This window comes from Dermacentor andersoni, chromosome 2 (genome assembly GCF_023375885.2).
Source record: "Dermacentor andersoni chromosome 2, qqDerAnde1_hic_scaffold, whole genome shotgun sequence".
NCBI classification, from domain to species: domain Eukaryota; kingdom Metazoa; phylum Arthropoda; class Arachnida; order Ixodida; family Ixodidae; genus Dermacentor; species Dermacentor andersoni.
The window spans coordinates 31,917,937-31,940,086 of record NC_092815.1 but is presented as its reverse complement, the minus strand read 5'-3'; the positions used below and the strand labels follow the sequence as shown (position 1 = coordinate 31,940,086).

The following is a 22,150-nucleotide window of genomic DNA, read 5'->3' as shown; positions in this document are numbered from 1 at the left end:
TTTCGCATAAGAAACCCACATCTGTAACAAGAGAACAGAAGGACGTAGTTGCGGCACTTGTTGGTATCTTGCTTCTGAACGAAAGAGAGAGAGAATAAATAACATATGAGAGGCCGAGGGGTTAAGAAGAAATAAATGTGCTGGCTAACCTACACATGGTTGCGTGGGATGCAGGTTAAACCAGTTATTGCAGAACTGGGAAACTATGAGATAAGTAAGAATGAAAGGAAGAAACATTTTATATGTAATCCGCCGAAATGAAAGCGACATACATCACTGTCCTGGTGCGGCTTGGTGTGTTTTCCAGAGATTACATAATAATTTCGGTTTAATATCCCAAAACAGCGCTTTGACTCAGAGAAACACTGTAACGCAGCGATCCTGATAAATTGAAGACATCTGAAGCTCTTTAGCATTCGCCTGTGTTTATACATCTCAGAACGTTCTTTTCTTCCCTCATTTCGCGCCAATCAGGTGCTACCACAAAGGCAGGGAGTCAACCCCCCTATTTTGTTTTCCGAAGTGAAAGACTTTCATTAATTTTTTTTGTTTTGCTGTTTTGTTTGTTTCGTTTTGTACTACGGAAATAAATTGTGATAGTTAAACACAACCAAACGCCGTCATCCACACCTGTCTTCTTGGCCGACAGAATTAGTGAAAAGAAGAGGAACTAGAATGCGCGATGCTTTCGGTATTTGCTTGCCTACGTGGTATATAAGAATTCGTACTTCTCGAATAAATTGACCGCAGCAAAAACTCAACCGGCGGATGATTTTAGTATCAATGTTAAGCTTTAACTGAAAGGCAGTCAGTACCATATGAAAGAAGCATCGTGGTGGGTTTCGTCATAGCGAAGTGGCCTAATGCTGCTAAGCAAGCACCTGTGAGAAAATTCAAAAGAAGGCGATGGAACAGAGCGCTACACTCTCGGCTAACATGTGCACCACACAAACAAAGAACCACAATCACGAGTGCGATGTCAGAAATAGGAACTCAAAAATTCATCGTCACTGTCAAAAACTTACATTCCCTGCAGTACCCGTTAATGAAAAACGCTTTTGCTGTTTCCATTAAACGAGCAGGTTCATGCGCGTCTGCTTTTTTTTTTCTCGAAATCTAGCCTCTGCGGTAGAGCATAGCATATCGGATGTTCTGCTCGTGTTAACCTTCCTGCCTTTCTCCCTTCTGGAATCTACGATAAATTTAGAGACGATACGTTTAGCGCTCTTTGGCCATCATTGGCCGTTGCAGCATAACACTCCACATATCATCCCCAAGTTTAGATGCGCCTAAGTGAGGTTCCTAAGAACCCCCCAGCTATACCTAGAAAACTATTAGGGCGCTACACTGATAGCTGGCCACTCCTGGAAAGCGCTAAGATGCTCCTGCAAAACCTGAAAAAGCATAAAGTCGCTGCCAGCACGCGTTCTGCGTTGCACCGTATATTCTTAAGCAGGGCGTGCGAGACGTGACTGGGTAGCACGCCCTCCGTGATGAAAACACGACTACGTTTGTCTTTACTCCTGACGCATTTCTGCCGCATTTTGGTAACTTATGCGCAAATATCGTAGACAGTATATATACATGAAGTGCTATCGGCTGACAATTTACATGAAGGGGAAACATTATTGAAGCGAAGTAAGATCGCGCCACCGTAATTACGGAAGAACGTTGCCGGTTTTGGAACGCCGTTGCAATGATACTACACCGCACGACATCTTTCTCATCTTATTTCTCAGAAGGTGGCTTTGTGTATACGGATAACTTCCGGCTGCATTCAGCTCCGCTGAATGCTCCCGATATCTTGGTACACTTATATTGCCCAGACCAATATAGCCACTTCTCTGCTGAACTACTGGGCACGCGGCAGTAATTATGGCTCAACGGAATTCATGCAAGCCGCTGTCATGAAAGGGTGATTGCAGGAAATTCTGAGTACCTTATGATCCTAAGAAATATCAGCCGCATTCCAGTTACCACCTGGGAAGAAGTGTTGTCACATATAGGAAGGTAATTTGTCTCCGGAACGAGAACATGATAGAAAAAAATAAATGCTCTTTAATGAATACATGTGCCATCATATAAAGGACGCCGCTCACAATGGGTGCCCGTCTACGTCCTAATATTGCGCGTCCGACAAGAATGCAGAAAAAACTGGCACTTAACAAGCAAGCATGTAGACGTTATGCCACGAAACACGAAGTTATACTTCTGTGCGAACAAATTGTTAAGGTCAAACGCACATGGTAGCATCTATGTGAACTTCACATGGACAACTCGTGCGCTCATCTTGCATGCTTTTGCGCCAACGTAATGCAGAACACCAGTAAACTTTGTAAAAAATTTGTTGTTGTTTTTTCGGAGTTGGTGCCTTGTTTGACGACAATACATTTTGTATGTCACAATTTTTTTTTAAATGTTTTTTCTTAGTAGATACAAGCGTGTTTTGACAAACTTTCTTCGATTTTTTCCCACGGTTTCGATTCTGACAACTTATATCTATGTTATGACACATATCTCGTTAATAAAACTTCATGCGTGAAAAGTGCATTCATTCTGCTTTTTGCGTATGTATTACATGAAAATTGAGTGCAGTAGTTCCTTCCGGAAAAAAAAATCTGGCGTAACCTACAAAATACAGGTATTTTCACCATCGTAGGGAATGAGTTAAAGAGTCTCACTGGAAAACAAATCGTCAGTTACGCGAACAAAATGCCTAGACATAGTGTCACGCGAGTGAGACAAGAACGAACAAAGCAACGCCACCGCTGCGTGAGCTTGGGATCGCCGGGGTTTGATTTCATCGTGTTATCTTCAATCTCGAAAGTCATTTTCTTGGCTGAGGAACTCACAATAGCGCAATAAGACTCGAACTAATTTTTTTCTACGCACTGCTTTGCACTTCGTATTACAGCGCGCGTTAGCAATATGGCTGCCAGGCCAGTTACCACGCGCCATAAAAAAACTCCTAAGGGAAAGGAAGTTCAGGACGCAGAGAAGGTTGTTTTATATTTTGTTTTTGAGCATGCATGTCGCAAGTTATTTGCTTTGTGGAATGGTCATCAATATTTACACCGGTCTTAATGCTGACCATAAATGCATGCGCCCTCGGCAGCGTGGCACCATCGAGTGTGTGTCGTGCAATTTGAGGTCGTTGTTCTGTGTTTTTATTCCGGATTATGTAAGAACGGACTCTGTGCGAAATCAAACTAGCCCGTATATATGGAAACTTTTTCGTGACGACATCATGGCACGTTCCCCTTTAGGTCGTATTTACGACATTGCACGCCTTTACATCAGCATGCCACACCACGGGTGAGCGCGGGCTGTGTGTCCTTGCAATGCATGACAGAGTGTGTAAGCGCGACTGAACGAGGATGTAGAAAAGAGCAGGTACACGGAGACAGCGCTAACCTTTCAACTGTAATTTTTTTTTTTGAAAGCATCGATAAATTATAGATCTATGGTTGAAAGCGCTGTCTCTGTGTATGTGCTTCTTTCTACGTGCTGGTTCAGTCGCGCTTACACACTCTATCATGGATTCAAATCAACTAGCCCGCCAACAACGTGTTTTAACTCGCAATGCAACGACGTTCAGCCGTCATACACCCGCAAAATCTCGATACACTGCTGGATTCGAAAACGGCTTTCACCCTACAGGACTCGCCAGGTCCATTTGAGTGATAATTGAGCAGCGCGTCCAGCGAAGACACCGTGAGTCAGCGAATCGCACTGCGTTGATTTTTCAACGCCACTGCCACAATGGTATTTTTGGGAAGACTGCTGAAATACAGAAGTGGTGTGATATGCTATTGCTAAATCAAAGCTCCAGTGTTAAAATTAATCAAATTGAGGATGGGGTGGGATTTTTTAGGGCCACCCGCGGGAGGAATTGGAAATGTGCACTTACGTAGAACCCCTAGGTTCCGCGGAACACAGCTTGGAAACCCCTGCAGTAGAGTATCTTACTACCCGTCCCGTAAACCAGTGTGTCCTTGCAATGCAAGAAGCAGGTGTGAACGGTTTTTCGCAGACAATAAAAAGGTGCTGTGGAGTGCATGCGAAATGTATTTCAAGCGTATGCTCCAGAGAAGAGCGTCCTTTTCAGCGTGGTAGCTCTGGTGCCACCACAGAAGGTTTTAGATTTCTCGGATTAAAATAGGAAGCTGTACGGAAACAACATAAAGTGAGTGAGTGACTTATTCTGATGACATTATAAATGTAGACCGCAAACGCCTCTTTATTAATTGAAATTGTGACACATGATAGTCGCACACGGAGGTAATAAATTTGCGTAGCTCTGAAGCGAAGTGTCTCAGAATGAAGCGCGCCATTGCCACAGGCACTGGCAAATCCGGAATCAGGATTGTGCCTTCTTGTTTGCTTTCTCATGTTCCTGCTCCATTTCGGCTTTACAGCGTCCAGGTATGCAAGGCTACATGCCTCGTATCATACTATAAACTGTAAGACGTCGAGGCGTTTACTTGTATGAAATTTAATGGCCTTGCAGATCTCAGTTTAACAACATATAATATAAAGACTGAGCTGCTAGACGAATGCAGCAATGACAGTTCAACATTTCTTAGGCTATAGCGCAGCTCAGAAAGAGCAAGAAGGAAGGTGGAAGGGGTAATGAAAAGGAACGGAGAACAGAGTGAACGCTAACTTGCAACTGATGGTTTATTTCGCGACACAGAAGGCTACTTAACCCTCAGCGAACTATGTGACATGAAGAGATTACACAAAACCAAGCAACAAAACCGAAAGTAACCATGTGAAAACATATTCAGACAGTCTGTGGCGGCAGTCTGAGATACGCCAATCCATTGCTTGATAATAATAATGAAGGTGAGCTTACACATGCATGGACCAGACCAATGATAGGTTTTGCTTCGATGATTTCTCTTCTGAGCTGTTTATGAGTACGACCTAGAATGACGCATTCCTCTAAAACAGGTTCGCAACCACACGTTTTGCGGTGCTTTGAAAGAAAGCCCCCAGCAGTAACAGAAATCTTAACCCCTATCCCCCATCCCCAGTGTAAGGTAGCAAACCGGAGACTCATATCTGGTTAACCTCCCTGCCTTTCCTCTTCATTAGCTCTCTCTCTCTTAGCATTGTGACCATGTTCGCGCAGCCTATCATTGAGACATCGGCCAGGTTGATGAATGTAACGTTCTCCGCACTTGAGTGGAAACCAAGCATTTTTTCTTGCGCAGCACTGCAAAACGTGTGGTTGCGAACCTATTTTAGAGAAATGCGTCATTCTAGGTCGTAGTCATAATCAGCTCCCAAGAGAAATCATTGAAGCAAAGGCTATCATAGGTCTGGACCATGCATGTTTAAGCTCACCTTTATTATCATTATCAAGCAATAAATTGGCGTATCTCAGATGCCGCCACAGGCTGTCTGAATATGTTTTCACATGGTTAGTTTCCGTTCTGTTGCTTGGTTTTGTGTAATCTATTCATGTCACATGGTTCGCTGAGTGTGTGACTAGCCTTCTGTGTCACGAAACAAACCATCAGTTGGAAGTTAGTGCTCACTCTGTTCTCCGTACCTTTTGATTACCCCTTCCACCTTCCTTTTTGCTCTTCCTGAGCTGCGCTACAAGCCTAAAAAAGTCATGACATACCAACCCGCCCAAACAGCCACGCTTGTGACAGTTACACAGAAGAAATTTATTTAAACAGGGCGGCTGCTTGGCCTGAGTAGGGAGGGTCAATGAAAGCAAGCCAGATACTTTGCTTTATTGAGGTTTTTTCGAATTTATCTCATATGCTAGAGGTACAGGTGATTCTGATGTGTCAATGTTGAAGTGTTTCATACGGAAGTCCACCTGGTATTTATGTTCTAACATAGGTATACGGGGGGGGGGGGGGGTAGAAACCGATAGAAAGTCGTGCTCCCAGTTCAAGTATTGTAGCCATCGATCTCTGGTAATTATGTCAATCTCTGGCAATCCCTTACGTTTCCTGGCCTCCAATCTCAATGGCGATGGCGTAGAGCGAAGCAATACGGTAGTTAGAAAATACGAAACTAGAGGGAGCATCAGCGTCCTAGGTTCTCAGTTGTCCAGCATAGAGTGAGACAACTATTCTCCTGATTAATTTCTCCAGTAATATTTTCCTTCCCCCCCCCCTCAAGTCATATTACACTTGTAATTCAGTATATCGTCGAGTTCTGATTGATGAACCTTTTATATCGATCGAGTGATACTTAATGACCGATACTTAGGTCGAATAACGCCCTCATAATGAACTGGTCGTCGGATATTTTCTTGAATATATTGTTACTGAAGGATGAACGAGGAGAGGAAGAAGAATATTGCGAGACGCTGGCTGCTGCGAGTTGTTCCATCTTAACTACTCAGACTCATTTTGTATATATATTGTAAATATCATCTTCTATACTGCCAACATCCCCGTAACATGTTTATGAGGGGTGCGGGGTACCACGGCTGGAAACGGAGCTCCGCAGTGCACGTCGCATCCCCGTCCGCACCATGAATGACGGTGAGCACTCGGGATCAACGTCGTTGACGCCTCCTACGTCACCGTCACATGCTACTTTACTGTCACCTTCAGTTTGCGTTGTGCAACCCAAGGATTCTGGAACTTTCTGCGGTACCGATGGCGCCGAGGTTGAATAATGGGTGACTATTAACGAACGCGTGAGTGTAATCAACAGATGGGACCCTACGCTTATGCTATAGCTAAACTCACAACCTATGAGGCAAGGCAAAGGTGCGGTACGAAAACCATGAAGAGGAGCTAACGAGGTGGGACCAATGCAAAGAGAAATCGACATAGTTGTTCGGCAAACCAGCCGGCCGTAAAATTGCTGCAAAGTAGGGACTAGCCTCCCGTGCCCAATCCCCCACGGAGTCCAATGTCTCGTACATCCAGGACGTGCTGCCACTCTGTCGTAAGGCCGATCACGACATGACAGAAGCTGAGAAGGTCGAGCACGTGCTTGATGGCATTGCTGACGACGCATTTAATCTGCTCATGTGCAAAAGCTGCTCTACAGCTGATGCAATCATTAAAGAGGGCCGGCAATTCGAGCAGGCCAAAAGCTGACGCGTCCTGCAAACATTCGCCAGACTTCCCAATACTGCCGCAACGTCGACGTGTGAAGATAAACCCGCCCAGCAGCATGCGTCGGCATCAGAGGACGTGGTGCGAATTGTTAGACGTGAACTGGATGCGATGGCGTTCGCAGCTTTCTGTTAGCGCAGCCCTGATGCTACCACATTTTCAGTTCCTCTCGTACAAGCCATCGTTCGCTAGGAACTTGAAAACATTGGTTTACGTTCTGTGTGTGCTGTCTCCAATCCCAGAGTTAACAGACGCTCTTCTACTATTTTCGCTCCACCCCTACGCTTCTCTCCACGTTATCGCAACCCTAGTGAATGGAGAACTGCGGATGACCAGCCGATATATTTCACCAGTCGCCGCATTGGTCATGTCGGCCGGTACTGTCGCAACTCGTGGCCCTCAACACCTCGCACGCCGACCAACCTGAGCCGTTTTGATGGAAATGCCCGCAATTTTTCGCGCACCGCTGAGTCGAACAGCCCCGACAACTCTGCTAGGAACACGTGGTACAGCCGCTCACCATCGCCGCGCAGACACCAGTCTAGTTCACCGCAAACACGTCGCCCATCTTCCAGTTCGCCGCAGCCACGTTGCCTTTCGTGCCCTGTGGCTTTTGGCCGCACCTTTTCGCAAAACTAGGAAATGCAGCCCTCGGAGGTGGTGTTGCATTGCCGACTACTGCAGCAAATGCTCTGTCTGTGCCCACAAGAAGAAGTGTAATTGACGTTACAACAGATCGCGTACCTGTCCAAGCACTAGTCGACACTGGAGCCCACGTATCTGTGATGCGTGCTAGACTACGTAGACGATTAAAAAAGGTCCTCACCCCAGCAGCTGCTGGAGTGCTTCGTGTGGCCGACGACGGCGTGCTGGTTGCTCTTGGAATGTGTACTGCGCGTTTAAGTATAACCGGCCGCCCTACTTCTGTTCTCTTTCCTGTGATCGACAAATGCCCTCACGACATTATCCTTGGATTTGACTTTTTATCCATTCATTCTGCTCTCATCGACTGCGTGATCGGCGTTCTTCAGTTAGAACTGCCTCAACTCGCCGATGCTCCGAGCACCGCCCCACCGCACTTGTGCTGGCTTCACGATGTGCGTCTGTAACTCGAGGCAGTTATTTACGTTACTTTGACCGCCCAGCCACAGGTTCCTGACGATGAATATGTGCTTCATCCCATCATCGACGTGCTTTTGAACCGGAACGTTGCTGTTCCACACATGCTTGTCACGGTTACTAATAACGACGTTGTTCTACCGCTTCTGCATTTCAACCTGTGCCCTCAAGTGATACCAGCCGGCGTGTTCTTGGCCAGTGTTCCTTGTGGTTCCGAATTTAACATTGAGGGTCTGAATGCCGAGAGTGGTTTCTTAACGGATGACTTCGCGAAAATGATTGCACCTGACCTCACCTCTGCACAGTTCACAGACATACGTCTCCTGCTTGAATCGTACAGTGACATCTTTGATTTCGGCAACTGGCCTTTAGGCCAAACATCTGTTGTTCAGCCCCGTATAAACACTGGAGATACGAATCCTATTCGTCGGGGACCCTATTGTGTATCGCATGCTGAACGTCGAGTCATCCAATAAGAAGGGGACAAAATGCTCCGCAAAGGAGTCATCAAGCCATCAGCCAGCCTTTGGGGTTCTCCCGTTGTCCTTGTGAAAAAGAAAGATGGTACCTGGCGTTCTTGCGTCGATTATCGCCACTTAAACAAGATCACGTGAAAAGACGTCTGTTCAATACCACACATCGATGACGCCTTGGACTGCTTGCACGGAGCTAAATACTTCTCCTCCATCCATCTTCGATCCGGCTACTGGCAGATTTCAGTTGATGAAATGGACAGCGAGAAGATGGCCTTCATCACGACGGATGGCTTATATCTGTTCAAAGTTATGCCATTTGGCCTATGCAATGTTCCTGCAACATTTGAACATATGATGGAATCTCTTCTTCGAGGCTACAAATGGACCACCTGTCTCTATTATCTTGACGACGTTATTGTTTTTTCTCCCACGTGCGGCAGCCATCTCACCCGACTCGCTGCCATTCTTGCGCTCTTCTGAAAAGCCGGTCTCCAGCTGGACTCCACAAAGTGTCAATTCGGGCGCAGTCAGATTACCGTGTTGGGACACCTCGTTGATGCATCCGGTGTCCAACCAGATCCCGAAAAAGTTCGCGCCGTACGCCGTTTCCCTGTGCCACGTTCTGCTTCTGACGTGCGCTGCTTCGTCGGCCTGTGTTCTTACTTTCGCCGTTTCGTCAAAAACATCGTCGAAGTTGCTTGACCCTTGACATATATTCTAAAGAAGAACACGCCTTTCTCATGGGGCCCGTAGCAGGCTTACGCGTTCGCCGCTCTCATCCGATTTGCGACCACCCTTCCATACTTGCCCACTTTGATCTATCTGCACCGACCGAAGTCCACACTGACGCAAGCGGCCATGGCATCGGCGCTGTTCTCGCCAAACAACAGAATGGTACCGAGTGCGTGATAGCTTACGCCAGCCGTCTTGTCACCTGCCGAGAGAAATTACTCCATCACCGAGCGGGAGTGCTTGGCTTTAGTTTGGGCTGTTGCCAAGTTCCGGTCATATTTTTACAGCCGCTCGTTTTCGGTCGTTACAGACCACCACGCCCTCTGCTGGCGGTCTTCCCTCCGGAACCCCATAGGACGGCTTGGTCGCTGGGCGTTGCGGCTCCAGGAATTTTCGTTTGTTGTCAACTATAAGCCTGGGCATCCACACAAGGCCTGACTGCCTCTCTCATCACCCCGTGGATCCCCCCGATCCTGCTGCACATGATCCGGTGACCTGCGTGATGGCTTTTAATGACTTGACCGATATGCGCGCTGAACAACAACGCGACCAATCCTTACATTCCATCATGGCCTGAGTGCAATCTGGCAGCACTGACACCATGTGCCGCATGTTCGTTCTGCTCGACGTCATCCTCTACCGCCGCAATATCAACCCTCGCGGCGCTGAGTTGCTCCGTGTCTTTCCTCGTCATCTGCGATCCATCGCTCTCGAACAACTTCACGATGCACCGACGGCGGGACACCTTGTCGTTTTGCGTACATGCGACCGCGCACGACGCCGGTTCCTCTGGCCGGCTCTCTACCGCTCCGTGCGTCGTTATGTCGCAACTTGCGAATTGTGTCAGCGCCGGAAGGAACCTGCGCTGCCACCTGTCGGACGACTCCATCCAATTGAAGTTCCGTCTGAGCCGTTCTTTCGCGTAGGCCTTGACCTGCTTGGCCCTTTTCCGACGACGACTAGAGGGAATAAGTGGTTCGCCATTGCTACTGATTACGCGACACGCTGCGCTATAAGAAAGGCGTCACCGCCTAGTTGCGCAACAGACGTCACCGATTTTCTCCTCCACGACGTCATTCTCCCCCATGGTGCACCTCAACAGTTACTTACAGACCGCGGCCGTTCGTTCTTGTCTCGAATTGTCGACGACCTCCTCCATTCTTGTGCCACTGAGCACAAGCTGTCCACCGTCTCCCACCCACAAACGAATGGTCTTACGGAACGTCTCAACCGAAAAATCACGGAGATGCTGTCGCGGTACGTCTCCAACAATCACCGTGCCGTGACGCCACCCTAGTCTACGTGAAATTCACGTATACCTCATCCCGACATGACACCACAGGATATTCACGGTTTTATCGTTTGTATGGTTGCGACCCTACATTGCCGTTTGACACCATTCTCCCTTCTGTGCCAGGTGTTGCCACTGAGAACGCTCGTGAAGTCATCGATCGCGCTCACATGCACGTCAAGTCGCCCGATCTAGTTTGTTAGCCTCGCAGCATATACAAAAAGAGTGTTATGACCGGTGCCATCGCGATGTTAAGTTCGCACCAGGTGCTTGGGTACTCCTTTTGTCACCATGTCGTCGGATCAGCCTCTCCCAGAAGCTTCTCTCTCGCTACACAGGGCCTTATGAAGTCCTACGTCAAGTTAACTATGTAAATTACGAGATTGCGTCACTACAGTTTAATGCATCCTCGAGTCCGACACCTGTTGACGTCATCCACGTTTCGCAGCTGAAGCCATACTTCGCTCGCAATTCTTCGCCTACCATGCGCCGAGACAGCGCTTCACCACCCGGGGGTCCTGTTAAGGAAGGATGAACGAAGAGAAGAAGAAGATCGTGAGACGCTGGCTGCTGCGGGTTGTTGGTGGTCAGCCATTTTAACTACTCAGACTCGTTTTGTATATATATTGTAAATATAATCTTCTATACTTCCAACATCCCCGTAACAATATCTAACTAGGGGCCTACGCTGCCAGCGTCGTAAAGCCATTTGCATGCCACCCGATGAGGCTTCAGGACAAACTTTTGGCAGTGGGTGTGCTGAGAAGGTAGTGCGACAACATTGAGGGGAGGGAACTTGAATAGGTGTAAAGAATTTTCTGTATCGAGGACCCCTTTAATAGTGATGCCGAGAACCAGTTAAAGCTAAAGGCAAGATACTGCCTGTAGAAGGATCGACATTTGGGCGAGTTGGGGTACTGGTTGAGCATCTTGAAGGGGCAGCGCAATATGACGAAGACAAAAGGCCTGGGTGTTCCTGCCTTCTGTCTTCGTCATATTGCTGCCCCTTCAAGAAGAGACTTTCTATTAAACGAAGTTTAATTCCTTTCTTGATTACTTCGGTCGCTGGAGACGACAAATTCTTATATAGCAAACCTAACAAAATTTCGTTCAGTTTCAGTATAAGTGAGTTTGGGTAGATCAAATCGCCTATTATGAACTGTTTTCAGCGCGTAAGCTAGGCTCGCTACAGCCGGGTTTGACTCTACACAATGTTCAGAGACGAGAAAAATCCACAACAAAGTTATTTTCATGATTGTAAAACGTACCTGTAATACGGTGCACGTTTATTTTTGGTCGTTCGCTTTACATAATGACTTCCGATGTGTTAAACATATGCATGCTACATAATCTCTTGTCAAAAGCCAGCAACAATATTTACAGCCACTTCACTTGAGTCAGTTCTCGCAGAACTGTAACTGACTACTGGAGCAAAGAAGAGTGGCACAACACATTATTCATGACAGAATGTTAGTGTATTCACAAATCTTGGTCACAAGAGAAAGTTAAGATACGTTAACGAGACTCGACCGTGAAAGCAATTGTTATCTCCCGTATGTCTTTCAGCACATAGACAATTTCTATATCACTAAGCCATGACGTCCAACATTCCTCTCATATCAATCTCTGCGGAAAGCAGAACTCTTCGTATTATCAGCCTAAAAAAGTAACATGTAATCTAGGTAGCGGGCTTACTATTTTTGTTACTAAATCTAGGAACAAGCATTTCTAGAACGAGAAGCAATACGTAAACGTGCATGTAACTTCAGTCCTCGAACAATAGTTTGTTATGGGAGAGTCGGTTCATACAGAAACAAACAGCACAAGACACTCTCCTGAATGTTCCTGTGCCTAGGAATTCTTAGTTTTTTTGTGTTAGCACTTTTTACTTGAGTTAAGTTCTCTGTCATATGGCAAACCATAACATGTAAAGGGTGGTTACGAAGTGACCACCATAAGAAAAGTGAGCAACGCCTCAAGGCCCAACCCGTTCTCACTCTTTCCGTATTTGCACGCTACAAATGTAATTTATAAACGACAACAAACACACCTGCACCCTTCTGCTTAATTCATTTCCTGTATTACACCATGCGGCGACGTATCCAGCAATAAAACAAGAACGACTCATATGTTGTGCTTCTCTATGTTCCACGCTGCGTTATATTTTAATATATTTTAATTACATCATACAAACCTTGTCGCCCAAGCAGCAGGGGCTGGGTAAGCTGATAACTATGCAACACAATAGGCCAGAACGCTAATCAAAGTTGCTATAAGCAAATTGTATAACGTGTTATAAGCACCATCTGTGCGTTAAAGCAACACTGGAGAAAAAGAAAGATTGAGCCGCTTTGAAAAATTAGCATACTGTAATACCAAAAAAGCAACTCTTACTATGAGAAGAGACTTGGCAAGCGAGAAAGAAGCAAAAATACAGAAGGCTGGTTACGCCGCCCAGAAATGTTCACGCCAGCTCAGCGTCACGCGGTAGAATTTGGCGGCGCCTCCTGGAGCTGAACTCTACATTCTGAACTACAATGTCGAATGCATCGTATTCTAAAAGAAGCAAATGCTGAACTTCGCGAGCTTCAAGGATTTATACTGCTCTAATTTTAATGGCTGTAACGCTGTTTCGCTACAGTGACATGCACTCCACCTTTCTATTTACAACTTCCTTAAGAACAATGTTTTGGATGAACATTTACATTCTGCTTCTTTGAAAAAAGTTAAACTTGGGAGCTAGTCAAGGTGTACTGGAAAGCGATTTTCTGATCTATATGTTCTGAGTCGTAAAATAACGGAGGACAAAAAACAATATAGTATCAAATGAATTTTAAGGAAACTGCTCAGCACGAAAATATGCACCGCGTTTAGATTCGGAGTGGTACTTACAGCACATTTAATAACATCGAGCAAACGTCGACAGAACGGGCATGCGTGTACCGTACGCTCCGGCTGAAGTATTGTCTGCTCACTGTTCATTTCAGGTGCACATACGCCTTGCCAGGATTATATGCGCAGTCCTGTTAAAAAAATGGTGTGAAGCAGCACACGTGCACGACTGAGATATATAATCTGCGATGCGCTTTCTATGTCTTCTTTATTGTTACTGCACCGGCGCATGCGTTATGAATCGAAGATGATAATAATATTATTAAAAAAATTATGAGCCGACAGGAGGCCTTGTTCGTGAATAATGCGGCCTGAAGGACAACATAGGCAGCCTGGAGTGCACTTCTAAAGTAAATAGCATCAGAGATGGCGCTGGGGTCGCAGAGTGCGTTGTGCAGTTGCGCGCACTGTTGCCGATCGCGCTTCCTCTCGCCCTTATAAGGCGTTGAGATGCTATATGGTCGACTCTCGCGTTATAGTATTTAAAACGCGCCATACATCACCAACAAAGCCATACATCAATAACGAACTGAACGTCACTCACCGACGTAGATTTAATTAAAAATATATTACGTATCTTATGGTGAAAGCATGGCGGAGCATTGAAGGCAAGCAGAACTTGTAGTTTTGTATTAAAACAAGGCACCAACAATATCGCGAAACACTTCATCCAATTCAATAAGTTCCATTACTAACAACTTAACTACATGCGCTCCTACTGTGGTACCTGAAAATATAATACCGTAGTGTTCCTAATGAACTCGCAGGCATTTCGTTAAAGTGAAATTGTTTGTACTTTTTTTGAAAGGTAATACTTACGTACGTCGCAACAAAACTAGCTGGTACAAGGTACACGCTCATATTATCTGTTAGTTTGGCTCAAAAGGAATGTTTGAGTGGAAACACGATTATCGCATAATATGTAGGAAAAAATTTTAAGCAATTAAAGATTGGGAACTGAAATCTTTAAAAGGGTCTGAACTACAGCTTATAGGTATGGCTTCATCACGGGAAAAGAGCGCAAAAAAACTAGGCAGGAGAGACCAACTGGACATGCGGCGAGCGTGATAAAACGTTCTGTTCTCATTCCATTTTTTTTTCGCACTGTTTCCCCTTAATGAACTGAAATATTTTTGAAGTTCTACAGCTAAGCGTGAACATGAAGACATAGGGACATCCAAAGCTACCTTACACTGAACGAACGTACTTTCAACCTATTGAACCTTATCTACACTGGTTGTAGGACATATCGCATGGCAAGCAGGTACTAACCTAGCCAAAACGTGACTAGTCGCACTTGCTCCTGCTGCCATACGGCTTCCTTCACATTTAAAACATCAAGGGATGAAATGTTACGTCCACTCGCAATTTTCAGCGAGGCAAACTAACCTAGCCAAAACGTGACTAGTCGCACTTGCTCCTGCTGCCATGCGGCTTCTTTCACATTTAAAACATCAAGGGATGAAATGTTACGTCCACTCGCAATTTTCAGCGAGGCAAACTTTTACTTCTGGAAACAACACTTTTACGTGTCTACATCCTCGATTCACTTATGTGATATGGTTGTACCAATGCGCTACGATTTTGTAAGCCAGCTAGCCTTTTTTATTTTCACTCATAATATACAGCGTGTTATAGTTTATTTTGACCATCGAGATTCCTAAATAGAAAAGGCTATAAGAGCGGCGAAGGTGGAGTTCTTGCAGAGGAGTTCGTAGGCAATGGTGACATACATTTCCGCAAGTTACGCGAGCTTTTGAAGAATAATAACCTAAATTTAGTAATTATTATTTGTAATGTTGACTTGAAGTTTGAATGGCGAATTGGAAGGCAGTCACATTACTTTCTGTTGATCTCGAAAGTTGTACTTAATTCCAGATAATTATCATCTAATTTCAACCGTAAATCCAGGCAATATCGAAACCCAGCGCTCAAAGAACGCATAAAATGTGGCCTCGCTATTATATCACACGGGAATGCCGCATGATAACAAGCGCGAGGAAGTTTGAAACTGAACGTCTCGGCCAGTCGCGGCAGCTATTGATACGGCATGCTTCGCATGGCAAGCATGCACGGCTCTGTGCCAGGTCAGGATTTGCTGCGACATGCTGTCATTCAAACTTCACCCCACACTTCTTTACGGAGTGTTACCGTCTGGCGCGTAAGGTGACATTTTCGGTTTCAATGTTGCTTCGATTGCGCTTTGAAATTCCATGACGATTATCCTTAATTAGGGGCGGTTTTCAATATCCGAAACAAATGTGACTGCATTCAAATTCGCCATTGAAACAGTAGTCCCCAAGGCAATATATAAAAATTTAATTATCAAATGTTTCATAATTAGCGTTATCAAGCTCAGATTATAAGCGGCAAAGCAGGTCCATCTCGCCCAGGAGCTCCTTTGAAAAAACGCCGCGTTCGCTATGCTCCTTGCGTTTTTTTAAATAGTCCATTTTTTTTTCACGATAATAAGGTATCCTTCTGTCGCTTTGAAATTTCTTCCTGTTTGCGCAATTTAGTATGAAACTGGTTAATAATGAATTATTAGCAGCACTTTACGCACGGTGTCGGAAATATCATATGGAACAAATCTTCGTGTATCCTGCAGGTCATTGAAATCGGGTTTGATGGCGCCGCGTGACACGTGAGGCGGCCGCCACGTTTTTGTTGAAGGAGATCTCAGGTACTATAACAAATCATTCGGAGATGCATTAAGAGGGAGAGAGAGATATAAGTAACGCAAGGATGTTAATCAGTCAAGAGTCCGGTTGGCTACACTGCGCGGGGGGAAGGGATATATATTAAGGTTTCTTGTTATACACTCCTGCTATGCAAACTTTAGAGACACGGAAATAATAAAAACCAACCATGAACGTTCCAAGAGATGCTTAGTCATCAATATCAGTTTCAGGGCAAAGCTGTTCACAGGGGGCAAGCTATTTTCCTTCAATAACATCCGACAGCTTTAGAGCAATATAGCTGATTTCTTACATCTTCGAATGGTCGTTTATGAGTGCGCCCAAACGGCTGATTTTAATCGGACGGGGAGCTCCGGTTACATTAAGATGGTGCTTTACGAATGCCCAACTACCAGTCAGAGCACTAAACGACGCTCCCAGTATGGCGGTCGAAGCATCCGAGAAATTTGGACAGTTCTCCGGTCACGTGAGCTCATCCGTTCCCGTTGTCCTTGCTGCTTGTTGCACCGATACGCTGCTGACGTTCGAACAAACTTTTTTTACTTTTCGTCTGCTTTAATCGCGACTTTGTTCACCGGTCACGCCGGCGCCCATCACGCTACCATAATTTCCCATGAGCTTTAGCTTTCTTCCCTCTCACTGCTCAGAAAGGGGCCGAATGTTCCGTTGGTGCCACATGCCTTCTGCTTGTACCAAGAGCAGCTCCAGAATCTGTGCGCTCGGATTCAGAGGACGACGCCGACCATCCTAAGTTCTCATTAGTAATCCTAAAAACCGTTCTCCTGCTTCAAACACAGCGTAAATCACGTGTCCTTCGCAGTGCATTAGTCGTGCCTATCGCAGGTCATTGGTTTCAGGCAATTTCTTCTCAAGCATGAACTTCCATATCGCGAGGACCTGCTACTCATCTTTTGAGGAGTGCGACGCAAAAACGCAGAGCGAGGGTTGACAAAGTCGCGTAGTAATAAGGCACGCCTCGGCATGTCTTGGGACTGCAGAGGCTTCCTGAGCATATGTTTCCTTCGTCGACAAACCGAAACTGTACAAGGTTCTGCATACCAGAACATGCTGAGCAGAGTTAGCCACACCTTTGTCAGTGAATGATATTAAGAAACCCATCTATGCCAAGTGACATCTGACCGCTCACATACATACACTCCATAATAATGTAGCGCCACGTCGCAAAGATACGTGGTTCTTCTCTCGCTCGCCACCTTCAACAACACCGAGAACTCATTAAGAGTAAAACATTTAAGATGATTTGGCAAACACTGCGGTTTCTTGCTTTATGGCCAGTAGGGAAAAGGTCTCCCGATAGATCAGTAAAGAGAATATTCGGGCAGTCAATCACACAGCTATTCACAAGCTGCAAGGTTCTCTTTGGGTGGCACTCCTTCCAACACGGCAACCGCGTTCGCGTTCAGGATCACCGTTTTGCAGTACGGTAACAGCACTGTTCCTGTGAGACATGGTGGAGTAGCTCCTCGCTTTCCACAAAACTGAACTGTCACCAACGTTGTTCGTAACTGAAGCGTAAGCACAGTGCACAGCTGGCTGGTAGCATTGCAGCTGGAATTCGCGAATATTACTGGCAATAGGAGGGGCACAGAGTAAGCAGCGTTGCTTGGAACCACCCGCTGGTTCCGTCACCACCAATGCAGGCGCTCTCGTGTGGCAAGCAGCTTGGGACAGAGGCGTTGGCGCTGAAATCTTGGCGCACGCAGGATAGTTCCCTCCCCGTACCTTGCACAGCCAGCAGTCGACCTGCATGGAGTAGTCAGAAAAAGTGGTTTGGGGTTTACTGCCATAAACATTACCAAAGCGCACGAACAATCATATATAGAAGGCACTGTTCGAAGATAATTTCGTCAGATTAAGTGCATTATTTCACCCGTTTCTGGGCGGATGCCACATTTTGAATGTTTTAAGGGGCCTCTGGCTACAATACCAATGACGCCACGCAGGAGTACGAAGTCACTTGCAGCTTGCAAATAAGATATTTAGTTAACGCAAGGCTTTGTTTGGAGCTGGCGTTGTGCTTACCTAGGGTGAGAAATGAATCAAGGTTTACTGAAAGTTATGACGGAAGCACCCCACACTCTGTCTCACACAGCAAGCAGCAGCCTGCCCAAGCACACTTATGGTCGAACATTACTGCTATACGAGCAGTCGGCGTCGTCCCGCGACCACTACGTACCATGGTCGCCGAATGCGCTGTTTCAGTAACCAATTGCGCATGTTGACCTTTATTGTATGTAAAAGGCATCTTTCACTGCTCATTTGGAAGCACAGCTTGAGGACACCGACACCAGGCCACGACGCCCAGTAACATTGGCGATTCTTGTTGCCTAGCATACTATTAATAGAGAAGACCGGAGAAGTGAAACGGGAGCAGGACTTCGAGGGAGGCGACAATCCACAGCGCTGACATGCAAAAGCACTGCGTACTGTGTGGTCGCGCTGCTGCAGTCCCGAACGTACAACTTTCCCACTATATAAGCCGGCAAATACCCTCCTGAGTCAATACACTCAGACTCGGATCGACGTCTGAGTCAGAGTGAGCTCGGCAAAGTAGCATTTTGGCAAGTTTGAGCTTGAGTGAGGACCTAAAAAATACATATTGCCGCGAATCTATGCAGTGCTTGCTCACTCTTCAAGTCTGCCGCCAAGCGACGCAACGCAAGACGCGCTGACGCCATGCGACGCAAGACGCGCCCAGTTGAGACGCGCCAAGACGCGCTTTAAATTGAGCGCAGACGACAGCGGCTGGCATTCTGTTCGACGACCGCAGAGCACACTGGTGGCCTCGCCGCCGCCGGGTAACTCGGGGCATTGTGGGCGCAAGTCAGCCCAATAAACAGTCTTCTTTCGACGAACTTTTGTCCGTCCTCATCGTCCCTGCGACTGCCGTCACCACTACGTGACAATATATATATATAATTTGTGAGAGAGCCTGAGTAAGTTTTGTTGATATTGTTTACCGATGCAAGGCAATGTGGCATACCGAGAAAACAGCACACTATGCGGTAGCTGTTTTCTTAATTGAACTGTAACGAAGTATGGATACGTTGAATCAGAACCGTATAAGTAGTTTTTTTTTTATTCGACGCCCATTAAATGACTCAAAGAGGTTCGTGAGAGAAAAAAAAATCAAACGTCACCCGCAAGAAACAATAATATTAACAAACAACAGCAAACAATATAATGACGAGCGTGGCGTATTTGGTGACATGTGGGTAAGTTTATGTGTGCAGGTGTAGGAAGGAGGGAAGGGTTGACACTTGCGTAGGCAGCCAGTGCTTTCTCTCGTGTTTTATTTTATTGTCCAATATTTTAGAACGACGAGTGCCTCAGTGCGAATGATAAGCAAGTGAAAGTGGCACGTGCTAGAGAAGTGGCGCTCTGAAAGACTTGCACACTGCAGGGATGGGGAGAATGAGGACTATAATTTGAGTTTGCCACTTCAAATACACTTCACATGAGCTTTGCTACGGAAAAGGCCACTTTATATCTTACGTCTTCAAACTTTGGTGCAATGATACAAAGGACATTAGTCCCTCTTTCAAATGTCGTCACTCAAGTTTATTGGATCAAATGAACACAACCTGTGAATACACAGACTCATATTTATTTATTGTCGTACATTCAAGGCCCGGGGGCATTACAGAGACGAGTGGTGATTATCACAAATAAATTCGTTGATAATATTCTTGAAGTTTGTGGCGTCAGAAATGGCAATGATGGAGGCAGGGAGGTGGTTCCAGTCATTCGTGGTTCTTGGTAAAAAGGAATCAAAATAAACGTTGATGCGACAAGTTGGAACTTCAACCTTAAAACTATGATCCGTGTGTGACGATATGTATGATGTCGGGGAGATTAGTTCATCCTTAAGTGTTTCGTTAGTGTAATAGGAGGAGGAGGAGACAAAGGAGAGGAAAGACAGGGAGGTTAGCCAGCGTAAGTACCGGCTGGCTACCCCGTGCTGGGGAAAGGGGTAAAGGGAATAAAAGGAGAAAGAAGAAGAAGAGGGAATAAAATGGAAACCAGAAAATTCATAGTAACGCGAAACTACGCGCTACAACATTCAAAGGCGGTCGCACAATTCACATGTCCTTAAAAACTTCAGCAAAGCCCTTAAGGCCTTGAGTGCCGAAGCCCGTCTGGACCAATGTCCTAGAGCTTTTTCCTCTGTAAAAGGGCGATTGTCAAGTTTTTCGAGAGCGGTCACGAGCACTTTTCTTGGCACTTTGTAACGGGGACAGTCACAAAGGAGGTGTTCAATCGTCTCCTCGCAGCCGCAGGTGTCACAAGTAGGGCTGTCGGCCATTCCAATGCGGAATGAATAGGAGTTCGTGAATGCCACGCGGCACAGAAGTGTTGCTTCCGCTCGTGGCAACCCTGGTGGTAGGCGGAGTTGCAGACGTGGATCCAATCTGTGGAGACGTGCGTTCGTGAATTCACTGGTGTTCCCGAGATGCTGTGTAAGCTCGTGGGCGAGGGAGCGAAGACTTGTGGCTGCATCTGTTCTTGACAGCGGTATCGGTTTAATCTGGGCACCATCATGAGCCGACCGGGCAGCGTCATCCGCACTGTAATTTCCTGAAATTCCGCAGTGACCCGGTATCCCCTGGTAGATGATGTTGTGTCCCTTGTTGATTGCGTGATGATGGAGTAGTCGGATGTCTGCGACTAGTTGCACATTTGGTCCGTGGTTGAACGGGGACATCAGACACTGAAGAGCTGCCTTTGAGTCACATAATATGGACCATGAATGTGATGATTTGTGAACAATTCCAGAGTAGCACGGATAGCTGCGAGTTCTGCAGCCCTCGACGATGTCGTGTGATATGTCTTGAATTTGAGGGTGACAAACTCTGCGGGAATCACCACTGCTCCAGCTGAACTATTAGAGGAGACAAAACCGTCCGTGTAAACATGGATGCGTCCTCTGTGCTTGTCATGTAGCACTGAAAGCACGGTTTGTTTGAGGGCGAAAGTTGACATCTCCGTTTTCTTTTTGATACCGGGAATAACAAAAAGAGCCTGGAGTGGATGGAGGCACCACAGCGTCTGAGATGGTCGTGCTGCAGGCGTGAAGTTTGACGGTAAAGTTCCATGGTTGGCGGCAATAATCTTGCTAAACGCTGAACGAGGTCGAGCGGCAGGAAGGGAGGCGAGATGATGCGATGGAAGTCGGGCGATGTGCCTTATATGCATCCTTAAAGTGTCGACTTGAAGATACGTGTTGATGGGGTGGTCATGCGCGATGGCTATTGTTGCTGCCGTGGATGCACATCTGGGAAGACCAAGGCAATTTCACAGAGCTTGAGCTTGTACAGACTGGAGGGCACGGAGGTTGGTCTTACCGGTCCAACCCAGTACAGGTAAGCTATAGCGCAGGAGACCGAAGAACAGTGCGTTATAGAGTTGGAGCATCGCACTCACAGACGCACCCCATGACTTTCCCGCAAGAAATCTGAGCACGTGGGTTATCATGACTAATTTCCTTCTTAGGTAGGAGATAAGAGGACTCCAGGAAAGGTCTCGATCTATTATCACTCCTAGAAAGCGGTGCGTCTTCTCGTAGGCAATTGGCTGTCCATTAATTCTGATAACGTATGGTTCCATTGCTTTACGCGTGAAAGCGACTATAGAGCACTTCTCGCAGGACAGCTCCAGACCTCGTGCTCGAAGATAACCTGATGTTAGTATGACCGCTTTTTGAAGTCTGGCGCGCACCTGGGGACGCGTCGCTCCTGATGACCAAATGTATATATCGTCTGCATAGATCGACACATGGACGGATTCCAGAAGGGTATAAACCAGGTCGATGAGCACCAG

At 46.3% G+C, this 22,150-nt stretch overlaps 1 protein-coding gene and 1 long non-coding RNA gene across 2 annotated transcripts in view; one reads left to right on the top strand and one right to left on the bottom strand.

The window, feature by feature from the left end:
- Positions 1 to 22,150, top strand: part of LOC140216083 (uncharacterized) — a 206,157-nt gene that overhangs the window by 83,757 nt on the left and 100,250 nt on the right. The gene's annotated exons all lie outside the window — the stretch shown is intronic.
- Positions 17,570 to 22,150, bottom strand: part of LOC126542641 (adipokinetic hormone/corazonin-related peptide receptor variant I-like) — a 152,096-nt gene continuing 147,515 nt past the window's right edge. The window contains exon 4 of the mRNA XM_072286376.1: positions 17,570 to 18,073. Coding sequence (XP_072142477.1) covers positions 17,669 to 18,073 — 405 coding nt within the window. The 3' untranslated portion in view covers positions 17,570 to 17,668. The remainder of the gene's footprint in view (positions 18,074 to 22,150) is intronic.